Source organism: Sinocyclocheilus rhinocerous, unplaced genomic scaffold (genome assembly GCF_001515625.1).
Source record: "Sinocyclocheilus rhinocerous isolate Xijiao unplaced genomic scaffold, SAMN03320098_v1.1 scaffold1609, whole genome shotgun sequence".
In the NCBI taxonomy this organism is placed as follows: Eukaryota; Metazoa; Chordata; class Actinopteri; order Cypriniformes; family Cyprinidae; genus Sinocyclocheilus; species Sinocyclocheilus rhinocerous.
In genome coordinates, this window is record NW_015633539.1 from 179,608 (window position 1) to 202,008 (window position 22,401).

Consider the following 22,401-nt stretch of genomic DNA (forward strand, 5'->3'; position numbering starts at 1 on the left):
GACCCCACCCCCTCGCCATCATCCGCGCCCAGCGCCACTAAAGACGGGATGAATGCCAAGCTTCTCCGTATCCTCTCTAAAGCGGTTGAAGAGCTGGGTTTAGAGTGGTCTCCACCAGAGGAGCCCTCTCGCAGCCATCTGGATGAGTGGTTCCTGCCGGGGCGCCGCCAGGCCCCTCGTCAGCGTTCCTCTCGGTTTTTCCCAGAGGTCCATGGCGAGCTCACCAGATCATGGCGCACTCCCTACTCCGCCCGCCTCTGTACTGCTTCTTCATCTGCCCTCACTTCCATCGACGGCGCTGAAGAAAAGGGGTACGATAAGCCACCTCCCCTAGATGAGTCAGTGGTCGCGCATCTCTGCCCGCCCACGGCCATCGGCAGGAGAGCAAAGGCCGCTCACCCATCCAAGCCGTGTAGGACCACTTCAGCTCTCGCTGGACGCGCCTACACTTCAGCTGGACAGGCAGCTTTGGTGCTTCATTCAATGGCGGTCCTCCAGGTCTTCCAGGCCAAAATCCTTGCATCCTCCGATGAGTCTGGCCTGGACCCCATGACCCTCAGGGATCTGAGGAGCGCAACCGACCTGGCTCTGTGCGCCTCCAAGACCACTGCCCAGGCGATCGGGAGATCGATGGTCAGCCTTGTGGTGCTCGAGCAATCATCCCAGGCTATGCGACATTTCCTGCCTAAGCGCTCCAGCTCTGCTGCTGCCTCTGCTTGCCCTAAGTCTGCGCCAACTCAGCAGCCCGCGAAACCAGCACCTGCCGCCCCCGCCGTTCAGCCCGCTAAAGCGCAGCAGACACGGCGACGCTCTCGCTCGGCCAAACGCTACCCTCTTCCTCAGCGCCAGGGACCCCGACCCAAGATTGCGTTTCAGCGGCGTGGTCCCCACCTCAGTGCAAAGCAAGGATGCTCACATCCTGCGCTCAGAGGTGATGAATTTGCTGGCAAAAGGAGCTGTGGAAACAGTTCCTCCAGCCCAGAGCGAGGCTTCTACAGCTGTTACTTCCTCGTCCCCAAAAGAGACGGTGGCCTCCGGCCCATCCTCGATCTCTTACACCTGAATCACGCCCTCATGAAGAGGTCGTTCAGGATGATTACACTGAAACAGATCCTCGCACAAATTCGCTTGGGAGACTGGTTCTTTTCGTATTCCCCTCTGAGACAGATGGGAATCCGTATTCTCAATTACCTCGACGACTGGCTTGTTCTGGCCCAGTCGGAGGCAGAATTAATATCACACAGGACACTCCTCCTCAGCCACCTGGAGTGCCTGGGACTCAGGGTCAATTTTGCCAAGAGCTCGTTGTTCCCCAGCCAGCGAATTTTGTTCCTCGGAACAATTTTAGACTCAGACCAAATGAAGCTGTAGTCACACCGGAATGGTCTCAGGCCATACGGAGGCTGGCGACCTCCTTCGAGATTGGTACCACTTGCCCTCTCAAAGCGTTTCAAAGGATGCTGGGCCTCATGGCGGCAGCATCGCCAGCACTACAGTTGGGTCTGCTGCGTATGCGCCCACTTCAGCGCTGGTTGAAACCATGGGTCCCATGCGTGGCGTCACGGACGCCTGCATACTCTGTGTCGGCCCTGGCCCCCTGGAAGAACTCCCGCTGGATGGAACAGGGTGTGGCCATGGGGATGGTTTGCAGAAGAAATGCTAGCAGTATGTCAAGCCTGTCAGTTCTTCCTCCTAGTCCTAAAGGGGCACCATGTGCTAATCCGATCGGACAACACTCCATCCGCAGACGGTTCAGAGGATCTGGGAGATCTTCTGCGAGGCCGAGGTGGACCTCTTCGCCTCGGAAGTTTTGCCACGATTGGCCCAACCTCCTTCTTTATGTTTTTCCCCGATCGCTCTGATCCCACAGGTAATCAGGCGAGTGAGGGAACGAAAACCCAGGGCTCTCCTGGTGGCCCCCCTTTGGATGAACCAGCTGTGGCTATCGGAGCTAACTCCAGTAAAGCGAATAGGGGACCTGCACTCTCTATTAGCTCTGCCTGCCTGGAATTCGGCGCCTAACGACACTAAAGTCGTCCTGAAACCAAGGCACGGTTACGTACCTAAGGTGCTCTCTACTCCGTTCAGAGCACAGGTCATTACCTGTGACCTCGGGAAGCTCAGCCCATCTTAGCCTTGGGTTATTGTTAACTTCTCTATGGGCATTGGTTGCTTATGGAAGTTTTATACCTTTAGTCGTTCCACTACATTAGCACGGCGTGATTGTACTGTGTTCCCATATGCGTCTAAGCAGATGCAGTACGAGTGTAGTATCAAAAGGGAACGTACTCGGTTACTAACGTAACCTCGGTTGCACGAACCAATGGCCGTGCAGTTTCACTGCGTGAGTGAAAAGGCTTCAGTTCAGGAGAAAAAGGCTTTTTTCCCATATGCGTCTAACAGAGTACTTTTTTTTCCTTCAGGTAATGAAAATGTTTTGCTATGGTTTTAGCTTTAGTTAACCCTAGACTACATGACTTAAACATCCGATGGAAGCTGAACCAGGGATTGCCATTTGAAATATGCTACTTGATGTCACACGTTCCACATGTTTTACTGACAAATAAAATTTCACGTTATGAGCATTACTAATTCTAACCATTAAAGAGCCAAATTATGATGTAAAGTGATGGTTAATTTTCTCAGTTGCCTTCACACCTGCTGTTACATACAGTGTCACTAGCAAAAATGAATGATTTAACATGAACAAACTCAGTAAGTTTTCCTTTAGTTTCAATTTCGATGAACTTGATATTATAGCTGAGAGTGTATTTATGGCAAATTAAAAATACCCAAAAAATATTATTATTGTGATTGGTGTCACCCAAAGTGATTGGGTGAATCTCATTAAGGAATGCCATATTCCACCTCACAATAAAAATAAAGAAAATACAAAACGATGTTTTGCATAAAGGAAACGAGGCCCTTAAGTGTAATTATGGTCAATTCAATTAAGCACATTTAATAAATATAAAAAAGTACATATTTTTGACCGAATTTATGACTGTAATGCAAAAATCTCACTAATTTTTTCTACATTACATTAACGTGTATATATAGAATTTACAGTATTTTAATTTTATTCATTTATTTTTACTTTACATTTCAGAACTGAGAATTCCACTGAATCACAGCCTGTTTGTTGGTTTGTGTGTGTGTGTGTGTGTGTGTGAGTATGTACCTGTCCAGTCTCAGTGGGCTTGCTGAGCTGCTCCTGGTGCTGTGGAATGTGCTTCTTGGCGTCCTGGATTTCCTTCAGTAGTTTAGTTGTAGGGTTCCTGCTGTGCTCCTCCGTCATGGCCTGTAATTTATCAAACATCACAGCAGCTCTGATCATTCCCACATCTCTTGTCATAGAGGATGTGAGATTGAACACTCAGAGAGTGCTGTCACGACATCACGTGGTTGATACAAGTACACTTAAGTGTATGAGTGCAATGACAGACTTAATCACACATGAGTCAGTCTACAATAATAGCTTCAGTTCTGCAAATTAAGTCAATACTTTCCAATGGCTCTAATCTGAATGTGTGCGAAATACAGCATGCATTTACACATACTAATAGGTCGCAGTATGCATGCGGTATTTATAAGTAACTCTGCATAGCAGCAGCATTTCAAGTAGGGTTTCAGTTCTCAAAACTTGATAGAAAATATGGCAAGAATGCATGGCAACTTAATCAGCAACACAGTCTTCTAATACAATACATTTCTTCAAAAAGCTAAATAATGGAATATATATATACACATCTGTCGGGCTTGATTTGTAGATTTTAATTGTACACTCCTGACAACCAATATACACTACCATTCAAAAGTTTGTGTTCCGTAAGATTTTTTTATGCTTTTGAAAGAACTTTTGCTCAGCAAGGCTGAATTTATTTGATCAAAAATACTGTGTGAAATATTACAATTTAATATAACTGGTTTCTATTTTATTCTATATAATAAGTATAATTTTGTCCTTTGATGGCAAAGTTAATTGAACAGCAGCCATTACTCCAGTCTTCAGTGTCACATGATCCTTCAGAAATCATTCTAATATGCTGATTTGCTGCTCAAGAAACATTTCTTATTATTATCATGCTGCTTAATATTTTTGTGGTACATTTTTTTCAGGACTCTCTGATGAAAGTTAGAGCTGCATGATTTTTCTAATGAAAGTCAAACACCCACGCAATCTTATTCCTAAATGATACTGATTAAAGGAGTAGTTCACTTCTAGAATGAAAATTCTGTCATCATTTACTCACCCTCCACTTGTTCCAAGCCTGTTGAACACGAAAGAAGATATTTTGAAAAATGTTAGTATTCAAACAGTTGATGTGCACCACTGACTTCCACAGTAGGGGAAAAAAAATACTATGGAAGTCAATGGTGCCCATCAACTGTTCGGATACTAAAATTTTTCAAAATATCTTCTTTCGTGTTCAACAGGTTTGGAACAAGTGGAGGGTGAGTAAATGATGACAGAATTTTCATTCTGGAAGTGAACTACTCCTTTAAGCTATGACTATTACGACTGTTTCACGCTGCAAGCATCAGCGGTGCATATTTTTGACGCTGTCCATGTTCATGAATGAGAGAGAGTTTACTGTCACGCCGTGATGTGAACGCTCATTCATTAACTTGGGCAGCGACAAAACGCGCTGCTCGCGCTCCACTGGCATTTCGTTGTGAAACAAGCATTAATCCAAAGACTTTAGGGACTTTGAAAACTACACTTTTGAACACTGCAACATTCAAATCTGTGTTCGGACTGCTGCTGATCCGAAGCAAGCAGCCGCCATGTATAAGTTCATGTACAGTATGAAACAGCTTCACAGTCTTTTCAACCACATATTATCATTATTAATAGAGTAAATTACCTTTTGAGATTTTGAGACTTGTATGTATTGTATCGATTATCTCATTACGACTTTAAAAAAAAGTATTTGTATTTGTCATTAAATCATTCACTCAAGAGATTCATTTATAAACACTGATTCATTCAATAACGAAACAAGACTTTATAAATGAGACATGCTTAATTCAAAATTATTTTTTAATTATTTAATCCAAATTAATGTATTTTTTAATAAACTGAAGCAATGAACATTTTGTCAGAACCTCTAGTAAATTAATTGTTATTTTGTTTATCTCATGATTTTCTTCAGAATTGCGCAAGAATCGCAATCTATATTTTAAACAAAAAACCTGTGATTCTCAGTTTATCCAGAAACGTGCAGCTCTTTCAATGAAAGTTTAAAGAAAATTCAAAGAGAACAGAAATTGTTTGAAACAGAAAATTTTTGCAACATTATAAATGTCTTTTCTGTTACTTTTGCTCAATTTGAAGCATCTGTGCTGAATAAAAAAAAAAAGCCAACCTAGAACAGCAGTGTATAATTTAAACCATTATGAAAGGAAATACTCAATGTAGTAACCCAGAAATCATTTTTGTATAGAGCCATAGCCCTCCTACGTGTCCAAAACGCTGCCTGTATGAAAGCATGTGACTGCTGTTGCCGTTTTGCTGCTGTGATGCTTCAAACACAACCAGAAAAACACATAATGAGTTACTGTAGTAAAAGGCATACAGTGCTATGAAAGAAAGAAGGCAGATGATATGGGGCTGAGGGAGATCAAGGCAGTTTATCAATGATCTGAGCTCTTACCCATACAGGCAGAGGGGTCGGTTTGCGCTCCGAGGGGCTGGGGGAGGAAGACGAGCGGTCTGGACCGATGGGCCCCGGGGAGTGAGGGGAGGTGAGCGAGAAGAGAGGCCCCTCCTCCCCCTCGCCGTCTGAAAGGGGGATCTGAGGCAAACCCGGCGGTCTCCCCAGCACTGTTAGGGCCACATAGGAGCCCGCTGTACACAAACACACCAACAACTGTACAGTACTGTTCATTTTAAAGTGAATAACTTCAGTAAAATGATTAAAGTGAAAGACTCATGCTACTTACATTTTATTAGCTTTACAACTTCTACATGATTTGAGTGTGTAACTAATGTCCCATTGACCTGCATGAAAAAACACACATTAAACACGCTGATTAATTGAAATTCATAGATGATACTTAACAAATCACAATACTACATTAGTCTTGAGTTTGTGCTGTATTTACTTAATATTGAGAACCAGCTTTTTAAATAAAAGTTTTATATAAAAATAAAGTTGGGCTATTAAGAACAATATTGCCAGTTACTGTCTATTTCTGTATTAGCAATGAAAAAATAGTGCTAAAAATACTTATTTAACTGTTTTCAGTGTTATTTTAGTTCCACTGAGATACTATATAGTTTTTATTCATATTTTGAATAAGCCTTTATTTTTGGCATTTTCCAATTTTATTTAAAATTTTGCGGCATTTTAGTAATTTTGTTTATTATTAGTTATTGCTTTTTTTAATATGTCTATATAGTTTTTATTTATTTTTATTTTCAGTTAAATTAGTGCAAGTTAAACAACGAAAATGATTCAAGTATTACTTCAAGTAACAAAAATGTTTTTATGGTTTTAGTTAACTATAATATGATATGAGCGTACACTATCATTCAAAACTTTGGTTAATAAGATTTTTTTTAATACTTATTATTAATAATAATACTTTTATTCAGCAAGGACAAATTAAACTGGTCAAAAGTCACAATAATAACATTTATAATGTTTCTATTTTAAATACATGCTTTCCTTTTGAACTATCTATTCATCAATGAATCCTGACAAATGCTGCGTGATATTTTTTCACAAAACTGATAATAGTAAGAAATGTTTCTTGAGCACTAAATTAGTATCTTAGAACGATTTCTGAAGGATTGTCTGACACTGAAGACTGGAGTAATGATGCTGAAAATTCAGCTTTGCCACCGCAAGCACAAATTACATTTTAAAATATATTAAAACAGAAAATAATTATTTTAATTGGAAAAATTATTTCACAATATTACTGATTTCCCTCTATTTTTAAGCAAATACATGCAGCTTGGTGAGCATAAGAGACTTCATTAAAAAACATAAATAAGCGTACCGTCCCAAAACTTTTGAATGATAGTGTACGTCACACCATAATTATGATTTCCGAACTCATAATTAGGACCAGAGAAATATGTAGAGTTATAATTCTCCATTCAGCCAGCAGGTGGCAGAGCACAGCACCCGAGACATCCTGCTACATCAGGTGAGCCTGTCTAGAGAGTGTGTATTGTAGCCTCAGGGTTTAAAGACACAAGCCCCAGTAACAGTTTCTAGGTTTGGTCAGACAGATTGTGCTCATTTTGAACTGAATCTTGACAATTTCTATTAAAATCGACTTCTCTGATTAATAAATCTGAACTTCATCACGGTGGAGCTCCTGATGATCCTCACCTTTATGATCCGGTCACCTGTCTGAACACCAGCTCGCATGGCAGCTCCATCTACATGCAAAAGAAGAGAAAGAGAGATCATGCACTCTGATGGAATGAAAAAAGATACCATGGTACCATCTGATACCGTCATTGTGCCATGGTACCGCCACAGTACAGTGTAAGGATGGTCACATGTAGCTTGAATACACATTTTCACTGCCTCACTGTAGTTACGGGAAAAGCAACTATGTATTTAGCACTGTTAGTGTCGTAATTATACTATACTGTGGTGTTACACAACCAGATAATTATCCATGCCTTGGTGGTTAAAGGAGACAAGTATGTGTTTAAGTCACTCGTGAAACTGTTCTGCATGTGCATGTTATGGAGGGCAAAACAAGGATGGTGAACAACAGGGATAGTGTCTCTCTTACCCTCTTTTACAAGCTGTACAAACACAGGGTTATCGCCGCTCACTGTCAGCCCAAAGCCATTCTCATCTTTCTGGATGATAACACAACGCTGCACAAGCCCTGAGAGACAGACAGAGAGGGAGAGAGGGGGATAAAGCAATGGAAAGTTATGGAGGGTGCAAAAGAGAGGATGAGGACTTGGTAAGTAGCATTCAAGGAGCTGGATAAAGAAGAGTGTGTTCACATACAGTATAGTGGTTGTGTGTGTGTGTGTGTGTGTGTGTAAAACCAGATCAAACGGCTGAGAGACAGTAGATAAACACACCAAAAAAGATTTCTTAAAAGGCCTGGAGCAGTCATAAAAGAGCTTTAGAAACTACATAAACAACAAAAACCTGTTTCTTTTCTGGTATGCTTGTGACTTTACAGGAAGTCTATGTGAGAAAGCTACTCAACCATACACTACCGTTCAAAAGAGGTCAATAAGATACAAAAAAATTAATTTAAAATACATCTAAAAAATTAATGATTGATAATATAAGACGTTTCTTGAGCACCAAATCATCTTATTAAAATTATTTTTTAAGGATCATTTGACAGAGAAGGCTTGATTCAGCTTTGGCATGACAGGAATAAATAATATTTTAAAAGATAATAAAATATAAAACATTCATTTTAAATGGTAATACCCACAATATTACTGTTTTGCTGTATTTTTGATCAAATAAATGTAGCCTTGGAGAGCACAAGACACTTCATTTAAAAATATTTTTTAAAAATCGTACCGACCCCAGATTTTAGAATATGTGAAACTAAACCTCATTTCACAATATAAATATGCTTAAGGAGAAATTAAAAAGATTGTAGTATATAGCAAAGTCTACAAGAAATGGGGTGTTCTCAACCAATTTTACTTTTGTAATCAGACATATTTCTAAATTTAATAGATTTTCATATTATTATTAATAATATTAATAAGGCATTTATTATTATTATTATTAGTAGTAGTAGTAGTAGTAGTAGTAGTAATACTAGAATTAACAAAAAATTATTAATAATAATAAAAAAATAAAAATGGTCTTGATAATGCCAAAAAGGAAAGAAGTTTCAGAATAGGATCAAGTTATTACATTACGATGAAAGATTACAAAAATACCTTTTTTTCCTTAGGAATAACGTAAACTGTTAAATCACAATTTACAATAAGATCTCGAAGGTGTATTAATAAAGTAAATGAGGTAAATTTTGATTTCAAGATGACTGTAAAGTGGGATATTCTTATATCTATGAAGAGTATATACTTGTAATAGACCTTTTGTACAGATCATACATTAAGACATACCCTGCAATCAATCAGGCATATTTGTCCAGGCCCGGCATCATCACATAAGAATAAATCTCTCAACTATGAGCATTGAAGTATTAAACAAGAAAAAAAGAAATTAAAAATGCATGTTTAAAATAATAAAATCATGGTCCTCACAAATAGATAAATCATATTACAGCTGGAAAGAGCTGTCGAGATACAAAACACTTGTGTACCAACTAAACAAATTAAGATTCAGTACAGTTTTTTTTTTTTTAATCAGAATCTTTTTGCGTTTAAGCATACTGTCATTCAGGGTCTGACAATGCAAATGTATACCACAAAAACGTTTTACGCCTCTGCAGACTGGTGTCTTTTAATGTTTTTACATGGACGCTGCTTGTGTGAAGAACAAGAACACACCAGACAAGTATCTCACCAGACTGGATCAGTCTGCAATGTGTTTCCATGAAATGCTGTGGTGTAGGTCAGAAGCCATTCATGTGTGATGGCTACAAAAGCGCATCTTGCTCCATTTGTGCTACTAACACAAAAACAGGCCCCCTCACACATTCACACACACTCTGGCTGAGTGTAGCCATTATATTGAACTTGATTGACTGGTGCATTCCAAATTTGTGACAACTACACTCAATAAAACACGACCAGACGACCCGCTTTTGGTATTGTATTGCTTTATGGATGTGACATCTGGTCTGGATGAACTCAATGTATGCATCTTTCAAACCTCCTGGAAACTGTTGGAATGACTGGAATGATTCTACCTCATTCTCATGCATTATTAGAAGGTCTGATTCAAGAGAATCACTCATTTGAAAGATTGTTTCAGACTAGTTGTTTTACTGCTTGTATTCAGTGTAAATGTATGTGTTTCAGTTTGAGGCTGTCAACCTGAAAGCAATAAGTATTATCTCCATAAGTAATTCAAATGTAGACAACATTTTTTGTAACATGTAGCGTAGAAAAGGCTAAGCCAAGGACACCCAAATATGTTGATTCCCCTGTGAAGGACCTGACCAGATTAAAGCAGCAAAATATTTTATACTGTGTGAGGAAAAATAGTAGTAGCCTATTTCAAATTAAATAATTTGCTATTTATTGTGCTGAAGCCAAAAGCAATGTTTAAAACAGTATCTGGAAAATATTATCATCAATAATAAGAAGAAAACAATAATTATTGGTCTCTGATATTTTAGAGTTGCATGTATGTAGCTTGCATAAATTAGCATAGTAAACTTTATTTAAATGTGAAATATACACTACAGTTCAAGATTTTTTTTTTAAGAAATCAATATTTTATTCAACATGGATGCATTAAAAACTTTTGAACTTTGATGCATTTGCTTTTGAACTTTCTACTCAAAGATTCCTGGAAAAAAACAAGGTCACAACTGTTTCAACATTGTTAATAATAAATAAATTTTTTTAATCAGCATATTAGAATGATTTTGAATGGAAGTGTACACATTTTATAAGTTTAAACATTCTGCATTAATAATATTATATACATTTTAAATATAAATTGTTATCAATATTTATGAATTTATAATTTATATAATTTTGTGTGCATGTAATCGGAGTTGGTTCTAAATTTTAACCCAAATTTACAAAAAATTAAATGACAACTTAATAAGCTTAAATAAATAAATCCAGATTTTTGCATGAAAATGTTCACACAGCACAAAAATAAGTGTCTATGCTGGTTCATGGATGAGAACCCATGTTATAAAACTAGTACGTTGTGTTGGTTGTCAAACTACTTTATGAAAACAAAGTGTTTATTTAAAATAAATTCTTAGTTAACAACTTGGGCTGAGTGCACTTGGTCAACTAACCACAAAGAACTGGCTAAATGTTTCGAGCATCTGTTCATTCATTCTGTTCACTGACATCAAACAGATGGCTGTAAAGTAAGATTAAAAGCAAACTAAAGGCATGAACTCACGATAGAATACATGAAAAGAGCCAAACTGAGTGAGCTAGAAAGAGACTGCAGAAGGGTTAAAGGTTTGTGTGTGAGGACAAGGCCATAATGCAAACGGTTCAAGATCGCTGACAATTAAACATGTCTTTGAGCAAGTCCAATTCCATCAAGGTACAGCCCGACACCAAGATATGCTAAGAAATAAATGCAGGTCAAGTTTGATGAGCGGCGGGCATGAAAGAAAAAGAATGAGGCTCACACACACACACAAACCACAGCAAATCCCCAGAGCAGCGGCAGTGACCCAGTGACTCTTACCGCAGGACTCTGGCCTTCCGTCGGCTACTACACTTTGAACAGGCAGTTCTGACAGCAGAAAACATGCGGCGCACAAACACACACACACAAACAGCAGGAGAAAGAATACGATTATGAAAAATCACACTAAAAAATCTGATAGGTTTTATATGGAAGTAATATGCAAAATTCTGCCGAATTATCTATTAATCTAATTTAACTCAAAATAACGGGAAAAAGGGGTAAAAAAAATAAAAAAAGTGATTTTTTAAAATAAAAATTATAATAAATAATAATAAAACGCTAAAACATAATTTCTTAATCTCAGTATCTCTTGGGCTCACAAAATCAGTCACACTTTTACCAAATTTGAGACACTTTATCCAAGACCAACAGACACTGCTGCCTTTTCCTCCCGACTCAATTTATAAAACGATGACTCAGACTCATCTGAGACACACCCTGTATATCCTCCTTGATGACTCTGCTAGATCACTCACTAAAATAAACCTCCATCCTCAAATGAGATTTCCCTCTCTGATGGGCGCACAGCTGTGCGTCCCTGCGGCAGGAAGAGAGAGAGAGAGGGATTACAGCTCTGTGACAACATCCGGAGCTTGTGATGAGATGGGCCTCCCACATAATCGTATAACCAGGCCGCTAAAACGACATCAAGCCCAAAGCGCTGGGAATTAAAGAGTTAAACTTCCATACTGCATGACAACATGGACTCTGGTGTGCTTGATTTGATCACTTCAGTCATGTCTGGTTAATCCCAAGAAAGATTATAAATGAGTCATGACTTCAAATCCAGGTTTGAAACACAGATGTGAGATAAATTCACTTCAGTATACTAGGGACAAATTTTTACTGCTAAATGATGTTAAAACGAAATTATACATTCCCATGGAGCTTTTTCCACCGAGTGTGAACACTCACACTGTGACAAAGTGCCATTTTGTTTTTGTCATCCGTTTTTGTCATTTGTTCATGTGTCTGGAATCAGCATTTGATATTGTTGTTCGCCGAGTAAAACAGCAAAAAGCATAAAATAAAAAAATGTATGCTAAAAAAAATACACCAAATAAACTAAATAGAAAAAATATATAAATATAAAATATTTATAAATAAATAAATAAAGATCCTCTTCTTTTTCTTCTCTGTATTTCTCCTCTGCTCTAGTTTGTCTCCTAATCTAGCTTTCTAATAAATGTGGCATTGCATCCTGCAAATACTGTTGGCTGTGTGATTAATTGCTTATGCTCCTCTATTATAAGTCGCTTTAAATAAAAAGTGTTTGATAAATGCATAAATATAAATATAACAGTAACATTTAAAATCCATATGGGTAAACGGAGCACACAAAAAAAGTGATGTGACAACCAATTGTTGACAAAATGAAAATGTGTTAAAAATGCTTTACTCGAAAATGAAAAAATATGTAATAAAGTGCCACGATTTCCCTAAATGTTGCAGCTCTCAAATCTTAATTGCACTTACAACACATTTAAATTTCACATATTTTTGATTCAAACCGGCAAATGAGATTTGAACGCTGCGGTGAAAGGATAGATTTTTAGTGAAGTTAAAGTTCAGTCTGTTCCTCACACAAAGCCATTAAAAAGTATTGTGCGAGTCATGTGGACTGTTTTTAGTAGAGCTGATACAATTAGTCGACAATAAACAATTGCTGACAAATGTTGTCGAATAGTCGTTTGATCTCATATGACCGAACGTAAGAGCCTGCAATAATGCGGTTTGACCAGTGTGGCGCTGTAGAGCAAGACAGTAATTCAGGGTTCGTACACATTTTTACCAATACATTTCCATGACTTTTGAGACAATATTCATGACCTAAATGTTCCATTATTTTACAATAAGAATAAAAATCTGTTCAAATTATCATAGCATATGTTAACTAAAATGAATGACTATTAAGTGCCGCGCTGGTGGAAACAACACGAGACTGTGCTCGCACGACTGTCAAGAGCGGCTCGGACGGTGTTGTCCAGCAGCAGTGAGTACTGGAAGAGTTCCACGTTAAAACGCACGCAAAGCTTGCCGCAAAACCCCAGCAAGTAATTACCATGATGAATGTGTCGGGGCCAGGGGGTTAACCATTTAAAATAACATTGTGATATGCTTTTTTAAGTATTTTATATAGGCCTATAGATTTTATTTTAGTCAAGTGGTGATGTCAGAAGGCTAAATTGATCAAACATAGGCTATGATTAACTCACTGTCTGCCACTGGCCGCTTAGTCGTTACTTAAAAAAAAAAAACCCACTATAATTTAACAAACAAAAATATTCCAAACATATTTCTAAATTAACGTAATAAAGAAAGGAAAATAAATATAACCACTTTGCCATTAAAACAAAACTATTTTAATGGCTACAACAGCAACGGTGTAATGGTGAAGAGAGAAAGAGAAAAAAGACACGGGGAACCCGTGACAGACTGGAGCAGTCGGACTCGGTCGGTAATTCTGATAATCTGTCAGACAAGGGCCGGACTAGGGCATATGTTTGAGGCCCGTGCAGGGTTCTACTGAGCTTGTTTGGTAGCAAACTCGAATTGGTACTCGCAAGGCGGCTTTATATACGCATGCGCGCTTTGGATGTGACTGCGCACCGCCTCTGGAGCGCGCGAGTACCGAATGGCTAAAAAAGACGTGCAAATAAATAATACATTTTTGTGACGATGCAACAATGACCCGATTAGGCAAGTGACAAATCTGTCAACTGTCCCGAAATGAGAGCGAAAGTCTTGTATCGCAACGTGCAGCGGCTCTCTTATTATTTGTAACAATGTAAAAGTCTTTATTATCACTTATTTAATACATCCTTTCTGAATAAAATATTTCTTCAATAAAAAAAAAAAATCATACGGACCCCAAATTTTAAAATAGTAGCATATGTTGCTGATATGTTTAATGGCAGGTTCTACCGTTTATGGGTGAACAATCCCTTTAAGAGTTGCACTGAGTCTGATACATGATCAGCAGTGACCAACAGTCAGAGTCAGCATTAAGCTTTTAAACAAGGTGCTACTCCAGCATTTAAATGATGATTGAGGCTCCCGTAGTCCCTCTGATGTCACAGCTGACATGATCCTACTGTAATTAACTTCATACAAACTGAAGCAGTCCAGCAGCATACACTGGGTCTGCATTCAATCTCACTGCCACAATAAATCTACAGACATACAGTTCACTGGTCTTTAGAGCAATGTGCACTGTATCTGCACACGATCCATGCTGTCACAACCCAGATATATGCATCTGACTATAAATAACCTGATTAAACTGGTCAGTTACTTACAGTTTTCAAACAACATAACACTGAAACATTTAGTTTTGCACCACAAAATATTCTTGGAGGGAGGAAAGAGACAGTTGTGCATAATTTAGATGTCTTTCAAGAAGAGGTTCTTACCTGTGGGGTCAAACTCATGCGAGGAGGGGACTGACGCCTTGTCGCTTTTGGGCTTTTTGTCTGGGGGATGGTCCTTGCTGAGAATACTTCCTGTCCTGTGCACAAATACACACAAACGGGAAAAAGGGTCACCGTCTCTGCCACATCATGCTATTCTTATCCAGCAGCACACACAAACTAGACAGGAAATGTGGATCCACTTACAAAAGGTCACACTCGTGCCCCCCGTCCAAAAACAGGCCCCGAGAGAGCAGACAAAACATTTCAGACCAACACAATGCAAACTACTGTTGACTGTGAATTTGATGGTTACAAAGAACTATCATGACTAGGGATGGGTCAGGATGATCGACTAGTCACCCATTAACCAAATTTTAAATTTAGCTATAATATGGTACTTTAAAAGAGGATGAATTTAAAGATGACACTTCCCAGACCAGACTTTAGCACGCTGAAGATAACTGTCTACAAGTATGTAAAACTTGAGTTAATGCTGTGGATCTGAGCGTTTTATTATCACATGTTCATATCAGCGGCAGCATCAGTGTTGTGTCTACGCTCAATCTGCTCATATCGCTGTCTGCTGAAAACTGCCATTAGCTGCCTATCTGGCTGCCGTGCTTCTCTCTGGGGCTATGAGGGCGTTTCACTAGGAAAGAGCAACAGGAAGGAGGCACTGCACTCACCTGCTCGCTTTTTTGGGAAACCTGAAAGACAAAGGAAGTTTTATTTAGAAAAGATGTTTGAAAAAATATGCTAATAAAGACTAACATTAGTAATTTGATTTTCATAGCACACTACCATTCAAAAGGTCGACAGGATATTTTTTTTAACAGTGATAAGGTTTAAAAAGAAGTCTCAAAGAGCACCAAGTCTGCATTTATTTAATAAAAAATACAGTAAAAACGGTAATATTGGGAAATATTATTATAGTTTAAAATTATGATTTTCTATGTGAATATATTTTAACATGTAATTTATGATTCATGATAATCTGCTAAAGAAACATTTCTTATTATGTTGAACATTTCGGTAACACTTTATAATAAGGTTCTATTAGTTAATGTTAGTTCATGTATCAACTAACATGAACAAACAATGAACAATACGTTTTTTTACAGTATTTATTAATCTTTGTCAATGTTAGTTAATGAAAATACAGCCGTTCATTGTTAGTTCACAGTGCATTAACTAACGTTAACAAGCACAATTTTGATTTTAATAATGCATTAGTAGCCTAAATGTAGAAATGAACATTAACTAAGATTAATAAATAATGTAGAAGTATTGTTCATTCTTAGCTCATGTTAACTAAAGTAGTTAACTAATGTTAACTAATGAGCCTTACTGTAAAGTGTTACCAAATTTTCTTTTAAGATACTTTGATCAAAAGAAAGTTCAAAAGAACAGCATTTATTTGAACAAGAAATTATTTGTAACAACGTTTTGATCAATTGAATGCATCTTTGCTCAATAAAAGAAAAAATATCATTGACCCCAATCTTTTGAATGGTAGTGTATATGTGTGATATAAACATTATTTTAAAATAACATTAAACATGAAATTACTAACTACTACCAACTAGCCCATGTCAAAAAAGCCCACCACCCAAATCTCTATAATATTTATACATAAATTAATATAAAAGTTATTTTTAAATTATGAATTAGAAGTAGTTAAATTATATATTAATATAAATGTTCATAAAAAATACATATTAAAAGTTGAGCAGAAAAACCAAACATCATCTTACATTACGGTAGGGTACAGGGCTCGCAAATTCACTAGCCCGACGTCCCGGGGCTATTGTGTTTTCCAGTCGGGCTACCAAAATGTATCACCACTCTGCCCGACGGGCTACCTTAAATGCAGATCTCCCGCGGGTCCTTAAAAACTCCTAAAGTGAGTTGTATCAAACTTAAGGCCATAAAAAGTTTTAAAGGGGTCATATGATGCGATTTCAATTTTTCCTTTCTCTTTGAAGTGTTACAAGCTCTTGGTGCATAAAGAAGATCTGTAAAGTTGCAAAGACTAAAGTCTCAAATCCAAAGAGATATTTTTTATTAAAGTTAAGAGTCAACCACGCCTACCTAAAATGGCTCGTTCTAACACGCCCCCACATATCTACGTCATGATGTGGGAAGATTTGCATAACGCCGCCCAAATGTTCACGCAAAGAAAGAAGGCGTAACTTTATTGTAGCTGCCACCGTCATGTCGTGGAGACGCTGCGTGTTTCGTTGTGAAAGCGAAACTACTTTGTTTGGCTTTCCAAAAGACTTCAAAAGGCAATGATGTCATTGAATAAATATGAGCGCTGCACGTTTGAAGTCAAAACGCGGTGCGGATGTCTTTATTAGAATGTATCTGAAGGGAACCGACTTCATTCTTCGATTTCATTTTACCTATAATTCCTGATAAAGCAGCGTTTATGAGCACGGAGCTGCTTTGTGTACAGCCGTTACCGGGGAAACCGCAATATTTCAGCACTCCTAAAGCGCCACCTCGTAGCAGAGAATGAATTTGCATTCCCAATAAGCCTTTCTTTGTGATTATGGTCAGATCAATGCAAATATCAACTACAGAGTTGTAAATGAGAAAGAAATTAATGTGCCTTCTAAAAATCTAAACAATTAAGACAGTAATATATATTTTTTTTTATTTATCGTTTTAAATTGACAATTTATATGCTTGATTTATACCTTTTACAAATACTTAAACTCAAATGAATACCTGGACAATTTTCAATCTGGTTTCCGACCGCATCACAGCACAGAGACAGCGCTCATTAAGATAATAAATGATATTCGCTTAAATTCTGATTCTGGCAAAATATCAGTGCTGGTACTACTAGATCTCAGTGCTGCGTTTGACACGGTCGATCATAACATACTTAATTTTATGGCTCAATACTGTATGTTACCATAGACATTGTCCAACCCCACTCATACTGTTAATTTTACTTGTGCAGCTCTTAAAATGGGTCATAAATTGCCTTAAATTTATTTTAAAAAATTCTGCAGACACCCTGTAAATAGTGAAATAAAATTCCTTCCTTCATATTTGTGTATTGAAAATATTTTTGATTGACATTTAAACTCCTATCTGATTTATACCTTATTGGCTAGTTAAATTCATTTTCAGGCTACCAAAATCTGCTATATAACTATTGGCTAGTTAAATTCATTTTCGGGCTACCAAAATCTGAAGAGTACCTGCCCGAAGGGCTACCAGGGATTTTGAAATTTTGCGAGCCCTGGGGTACATAATACATCAATTTTTGCAGGTAATTCAACACAGACATGTTTTATATACTACATAACTATTTAGAAATGACTATTTATTGATAATCTAGTGAAATATAATTTAGCACAGATAAACAGTCTAGTGGTATCTCTACTGGCAGACATACTGTCCTCAGCAAGCACCACTAATGACTGTTTCCAAACATATCCAAACAAGCCCACAATGGCCATGCATTATTATTTTTCTGTCTTGTTTTCTTAGGAACATTACATCATTATTTTTGCAGTTCTGTTGGTGCAGAAATGACACGCTCTGCTTTACGTCACTATTATGTTGTAACTGCCTATATACACTGTGTGTGCACCGCTGATGGTGTTGCATAATAAATTTGCGTATTTGACTTTCCATCACCCTAAACTGTACCAGGATCAGATTCAGCTGTAAGTACTCTCTTGTGACTCGGCATTACCTTGGTCAAAATTTAGTCTGCTTTCAAAACACAAAACTAAAGGCTACATAAAGGACATAGATAGGAATTGCTAAAACATTTTGGTTTTGTGGTACATTTATGCTGGAAAAAGTAGCTACAACCAGCTCCCAGTAAACCAACTGGTTTACATGGTTTATAGTTGGATATTTACGGCCATTTGCTGCTCCAAGCTGGTCTACATGGTTGATCAGATGGACTACCAGATTGTGAATCTTGTTTTGACCTGATAGATCATATTGCTCAGTCTAGTTAGAGCTAACAGACCACCTTTGACCAGCAGGCCAACTACCATGACTGAAATAAGGGACAGGTCACAGTGGTCGACTGGTCGTCCACAAGTCAGTTGGTGAGGTTGACTATTTCAGGGGTTTTCAAACATTATTTCAAACTCGATGATTCTGTTGTGAGGGATTCACTTTCACTGCATGAAAAAATAAAAACATTTCCAGAACTGTATGGAGATTTGGATTTTATTTCTTGCTTCTAAAGCACGGGTCCTCAACAGAATTAAATAACTGTGATTAATCTGATGATAATTTCTAATCAGTATTTAGAAAGCAGAATGAAAGAGTAATATTATCAAATGTGATAAATATGAAAACATTAGGTATCAACTAAATGTTTAATGCCGTAATGTAACAAATTTTGATGTAGGACTGCACAATTATTATATATAAAAAAAAAAAAATGTAATATATGTTTATTATATATATATATAAAAATATAAATATATATCACATACATTTCTTAAATATATACAAGTATGTGTGTGTATCTGTTACAGAGGAGGCTCCCGTACCGCCTCCTCCGCACCACCAGAGGGAACCATCTCCCGAATATTAGTCATTCCCATTCGGACATATATACGTATAAATATACACAGCACACACACACATATATTATGTAAACACTAACTTTTATATTGGAAGTGATTAAATCACAATTAATCGATGTTACTGCCCAAATATTTATATGCTCTAAAAATGCAGGGTCCTTAGAGAAAACTTCCTGAATTAAATTAAGGTTTTACATTGTATTCCTATCAAATTATTACTGTACAAATACTGTCACGCCCTAAAAAGTTTACTGAATGTTTTTGAGTATTTTATGATTGAAAAAGACCGACTTGCCATTGAAAAAACAAATACTGTATATGAATTGTTCTTGTCCTATATATATAAAACCGATTTTAGAGTGCATTTTTATTATTTAAAATGAAAAACCATCAATAAATTGACTGACCCAGCACTATGTCAAAAAACAACCCAGCAAAATGGTGTAAAAGTATAAAACCCAACAAGCTAGGTCAAAACAATTCAGCATGTGTTCTGTCCAATATTTACCCAGTGCTGGGTTGCCAAATACCCCAGAAAAAGTCGTTTTTAGTGTATATAACTGTAAAATTACAATACTAAAATGTATGGCTTTATTTATTTAAATAATAATTTATTTATTTATAATTTGTATAACAGTGTCCTGCTTCACTCTAAAACAAGCAGCACATACTTTTATTTAATTAAATCCCAGCCTATTTGTGGTTTAAAAATGCCGTATCGCAACTTCGGTTTTATTCCAATTAATCATGGAGCCCTAAAAATACACGGTAAAATCTTTATTTTCTACCCCATACCCTCTTGGAGGTCCCATGACCCCGGGTTGAAAACCCTAAAACTACTTTAACTATATTTTGAAATTTTAATTAGCATGCTGAAAATGTGCAGCACTTTAACTTTCAGACAGTTTGCACAGTAAAATATTCTTGGAATAGCTTTTTTTGCCTTTCGTATCCTTTAAAGCGTCACTACAGCCATACACATTCAGACAGAATGGTTGCATCATCACATCTTGCATTGTAGTCTGAGGGTGTGTTCACACTTGTCATGTTTCGTTCGATTAAAACGAACCCTGTTGCGATTGCTCTGTTAGTGCGGTTCGTTTGAGTAAGTGTGAACGCTGCCATCCGAACCCTGGTGCGCACCAAACAAGCGGACCGAGACCGCTAAAAAGATGGGTCTCGGTCCGGTTCTATATAAACTCTGGTGCGGTTAGAATGAAATATGAATGCAACATGGACCAAATACTTCTAAATAGGGTTGGGTATCGATTGGGTTTTTTACGATACCGGTGCCAAATCGATACTTTTAAAACGGTACCGGTTTCTAAAAGGTGCTTGAACCGATACTTTTAAAAAAAGAGCCACAAAAAAACAAAAAATACAACGGATAACATTAAAGCACATTAAAAAATATTTAAAATAAATATACATAGCATTCACATGCTCCTCGGATGCTCTCATTTCCCAAGTTGTGCTTCCCTTACTCTAAGGCTAATAAATGTATTTCACGATCTGGGTCATTATTTAATACAAAACAATATTTAATACAAAACCACACAATCAATCTACTGTATCTCTGTCAACACCTTGTGTCCTCGGTTTCTGTTTGAGTCCGCTCGCGCTGCGCCGCAAAAATGGCCTAGCAATGCCCATGCTTCTTACGTCGATTTCGGAAAACCAGGACAAATATTTAAATCGATCACTCAGGCATTTAAGTGGCACCGAAATGAGGCACCGAAATCTGTGTTGTGATTCGGTTCTAGTACATACCGGTTACATAGGTAATCCATATTGGCACCGGGTTTCGGTACCCAACCCTACTTCTAAACGAACCAAAAACAGGAAGTAATGACAAGATGTGACATGATTTGATGCAGAACGAGCGGTGTATTCAAAACAAAATGAGCAGAGGGCAAACGTGGAGCTAAACGTGGAGATAAAGTGTCGTTTTTGAGCTCTCCATGAGTTCGCAGGTGGTTCGCACGCAACAATGAGCGCGCAGTGCAGCAGATATTAGGCATTAGGTGTGTTCGACTTAAAGCGGCGCTGAGTAGACCGATCGGTGAATGGGTACTGTAATGTCATACACCAATCGTTCTGCGCTGCGCTGCTTTAAGACGAACACAGCTTTTGTTTGGGGTGTTCGGTGAGTTCCGTCGCGAAATATACGTCATTCAACCCGACCAATCAGGTTGTGAACGTATCACTATGCCTTTAGTTTAGGTTAAGGGTCAAAATGCCAGTGTGAATGCTAAACGGACCAGGACCAAATGTATCTTTTAATTTTTTGGTCCGGACCAAACGAACCAAGAGAACCGAACTACAAGTGTGAACACACCCTGAATGTCCTACTATGAGAGCTGCATGTCAAGTTAAAAGTGTGCCTAGAGGTCTAAAGCAAATGGTACATAATGTATCCGACCCTGAAATCACCTTAATTTTACAAGTCTCACTCAAGAACATTGAATTGATCAGTTGGTTTTTAAACTATGTATTTTTGTACTCTACCACTTCAAAAATCAAAACAAACCAAAACAGCATGAACATGTTAAGCTGGTATGACATGACTTTTCCAGCAGGGATTTCTGCCCTTGACCACAGAGTGGAAAAGACATCGGTTATGTACAGTAAGGCTTTCATCAAACACACAAGTTTTGATGTTTCCACGGACATCAGATCCTCCATTCTCATGAGTCACATGTATTTTTGAATTGTGCGTCAGCCTTTAACATGGCAGACTCCTGAGATAGATCACAGCGATAAACTCTGCAGCTCAACACGCAAGAGTCGCCGTATCTCATCATCAGCAAGCGGACCACTCTTGGGGAAGGAGCCTCTTTACAGAAATAGCTCAGACATCTCGTCCTCCCTCCCTCTCAGCTCCTTCCGCGGGTGTTTTTTGTTTTTGCTGCTGTTCCTTCCCCTCCACAATGGAGCTCAGCATGGGAACAATAGCCTTCACGTCAGAGCCGGCCCACTACACAGCAGCCCTGTGGGCCTGATTCCCGGAAACAGAAAGGGCTTCTGGCAGGGTCCCCTGTTTCCTGAATGTGTGAATGAGGGAGGGAGGGAGGGGGGGGGAAGGAGCGTTTGGGGTGGCTA

At 38.1% G+C, this 22,401-nt stretch overlaps 1 protein-coding gene across 5 annotated transcripts in view; it reads right to left on the bottom strand.

Moving 5' to 3' along the window:
- LOC107744318 (rho guanine nucleotide exchange factor 12-like) overlaps window positions 1-22,401 on the bottom strand; it is an 87,639-nt gene that overhangs the window by 25,956 nt on the left and 39,282 nt on the right. For 4 of the 5 annotated variants that reach the window (XM_016557890.1, XM_016557892.1, XM_016557889.1 and 1 more), the window contains 7 exons: window positions 15,415-15,435; window positions 14,729-14,823; window positions 7,765-7,863; window positions 7,350-7,399; window positions 5,947-6,004; window positions 5,658-5,851; window positions 3,182-3,301 (listed from right to left, as the gene is read on the bottom strand). In XM_016557890.1, the coding sequence (XP_016413376.1) occupies window positions 3,182-3,301; window positions 5,658-5,851; window positions 5,947-6,004; window positions 7,350-7,399; window positions 7,765-7,863; window positions 14,729-14,823; window positions 15,415-15,435 (637 nt within the window). The remainder of the gene's footprint in view (window positions 1-3,181; window positions 3,302-5,657; window positions 5,852-5,946; window positions 6,005-7,349; window positions 7,400-7,764; window positions 7,864-14,728; window positions 14,824-15,414; window positions 15,436-22,401) is intronic. The other variant, XM_016557891.1, reaches the window with a different exon arrangement.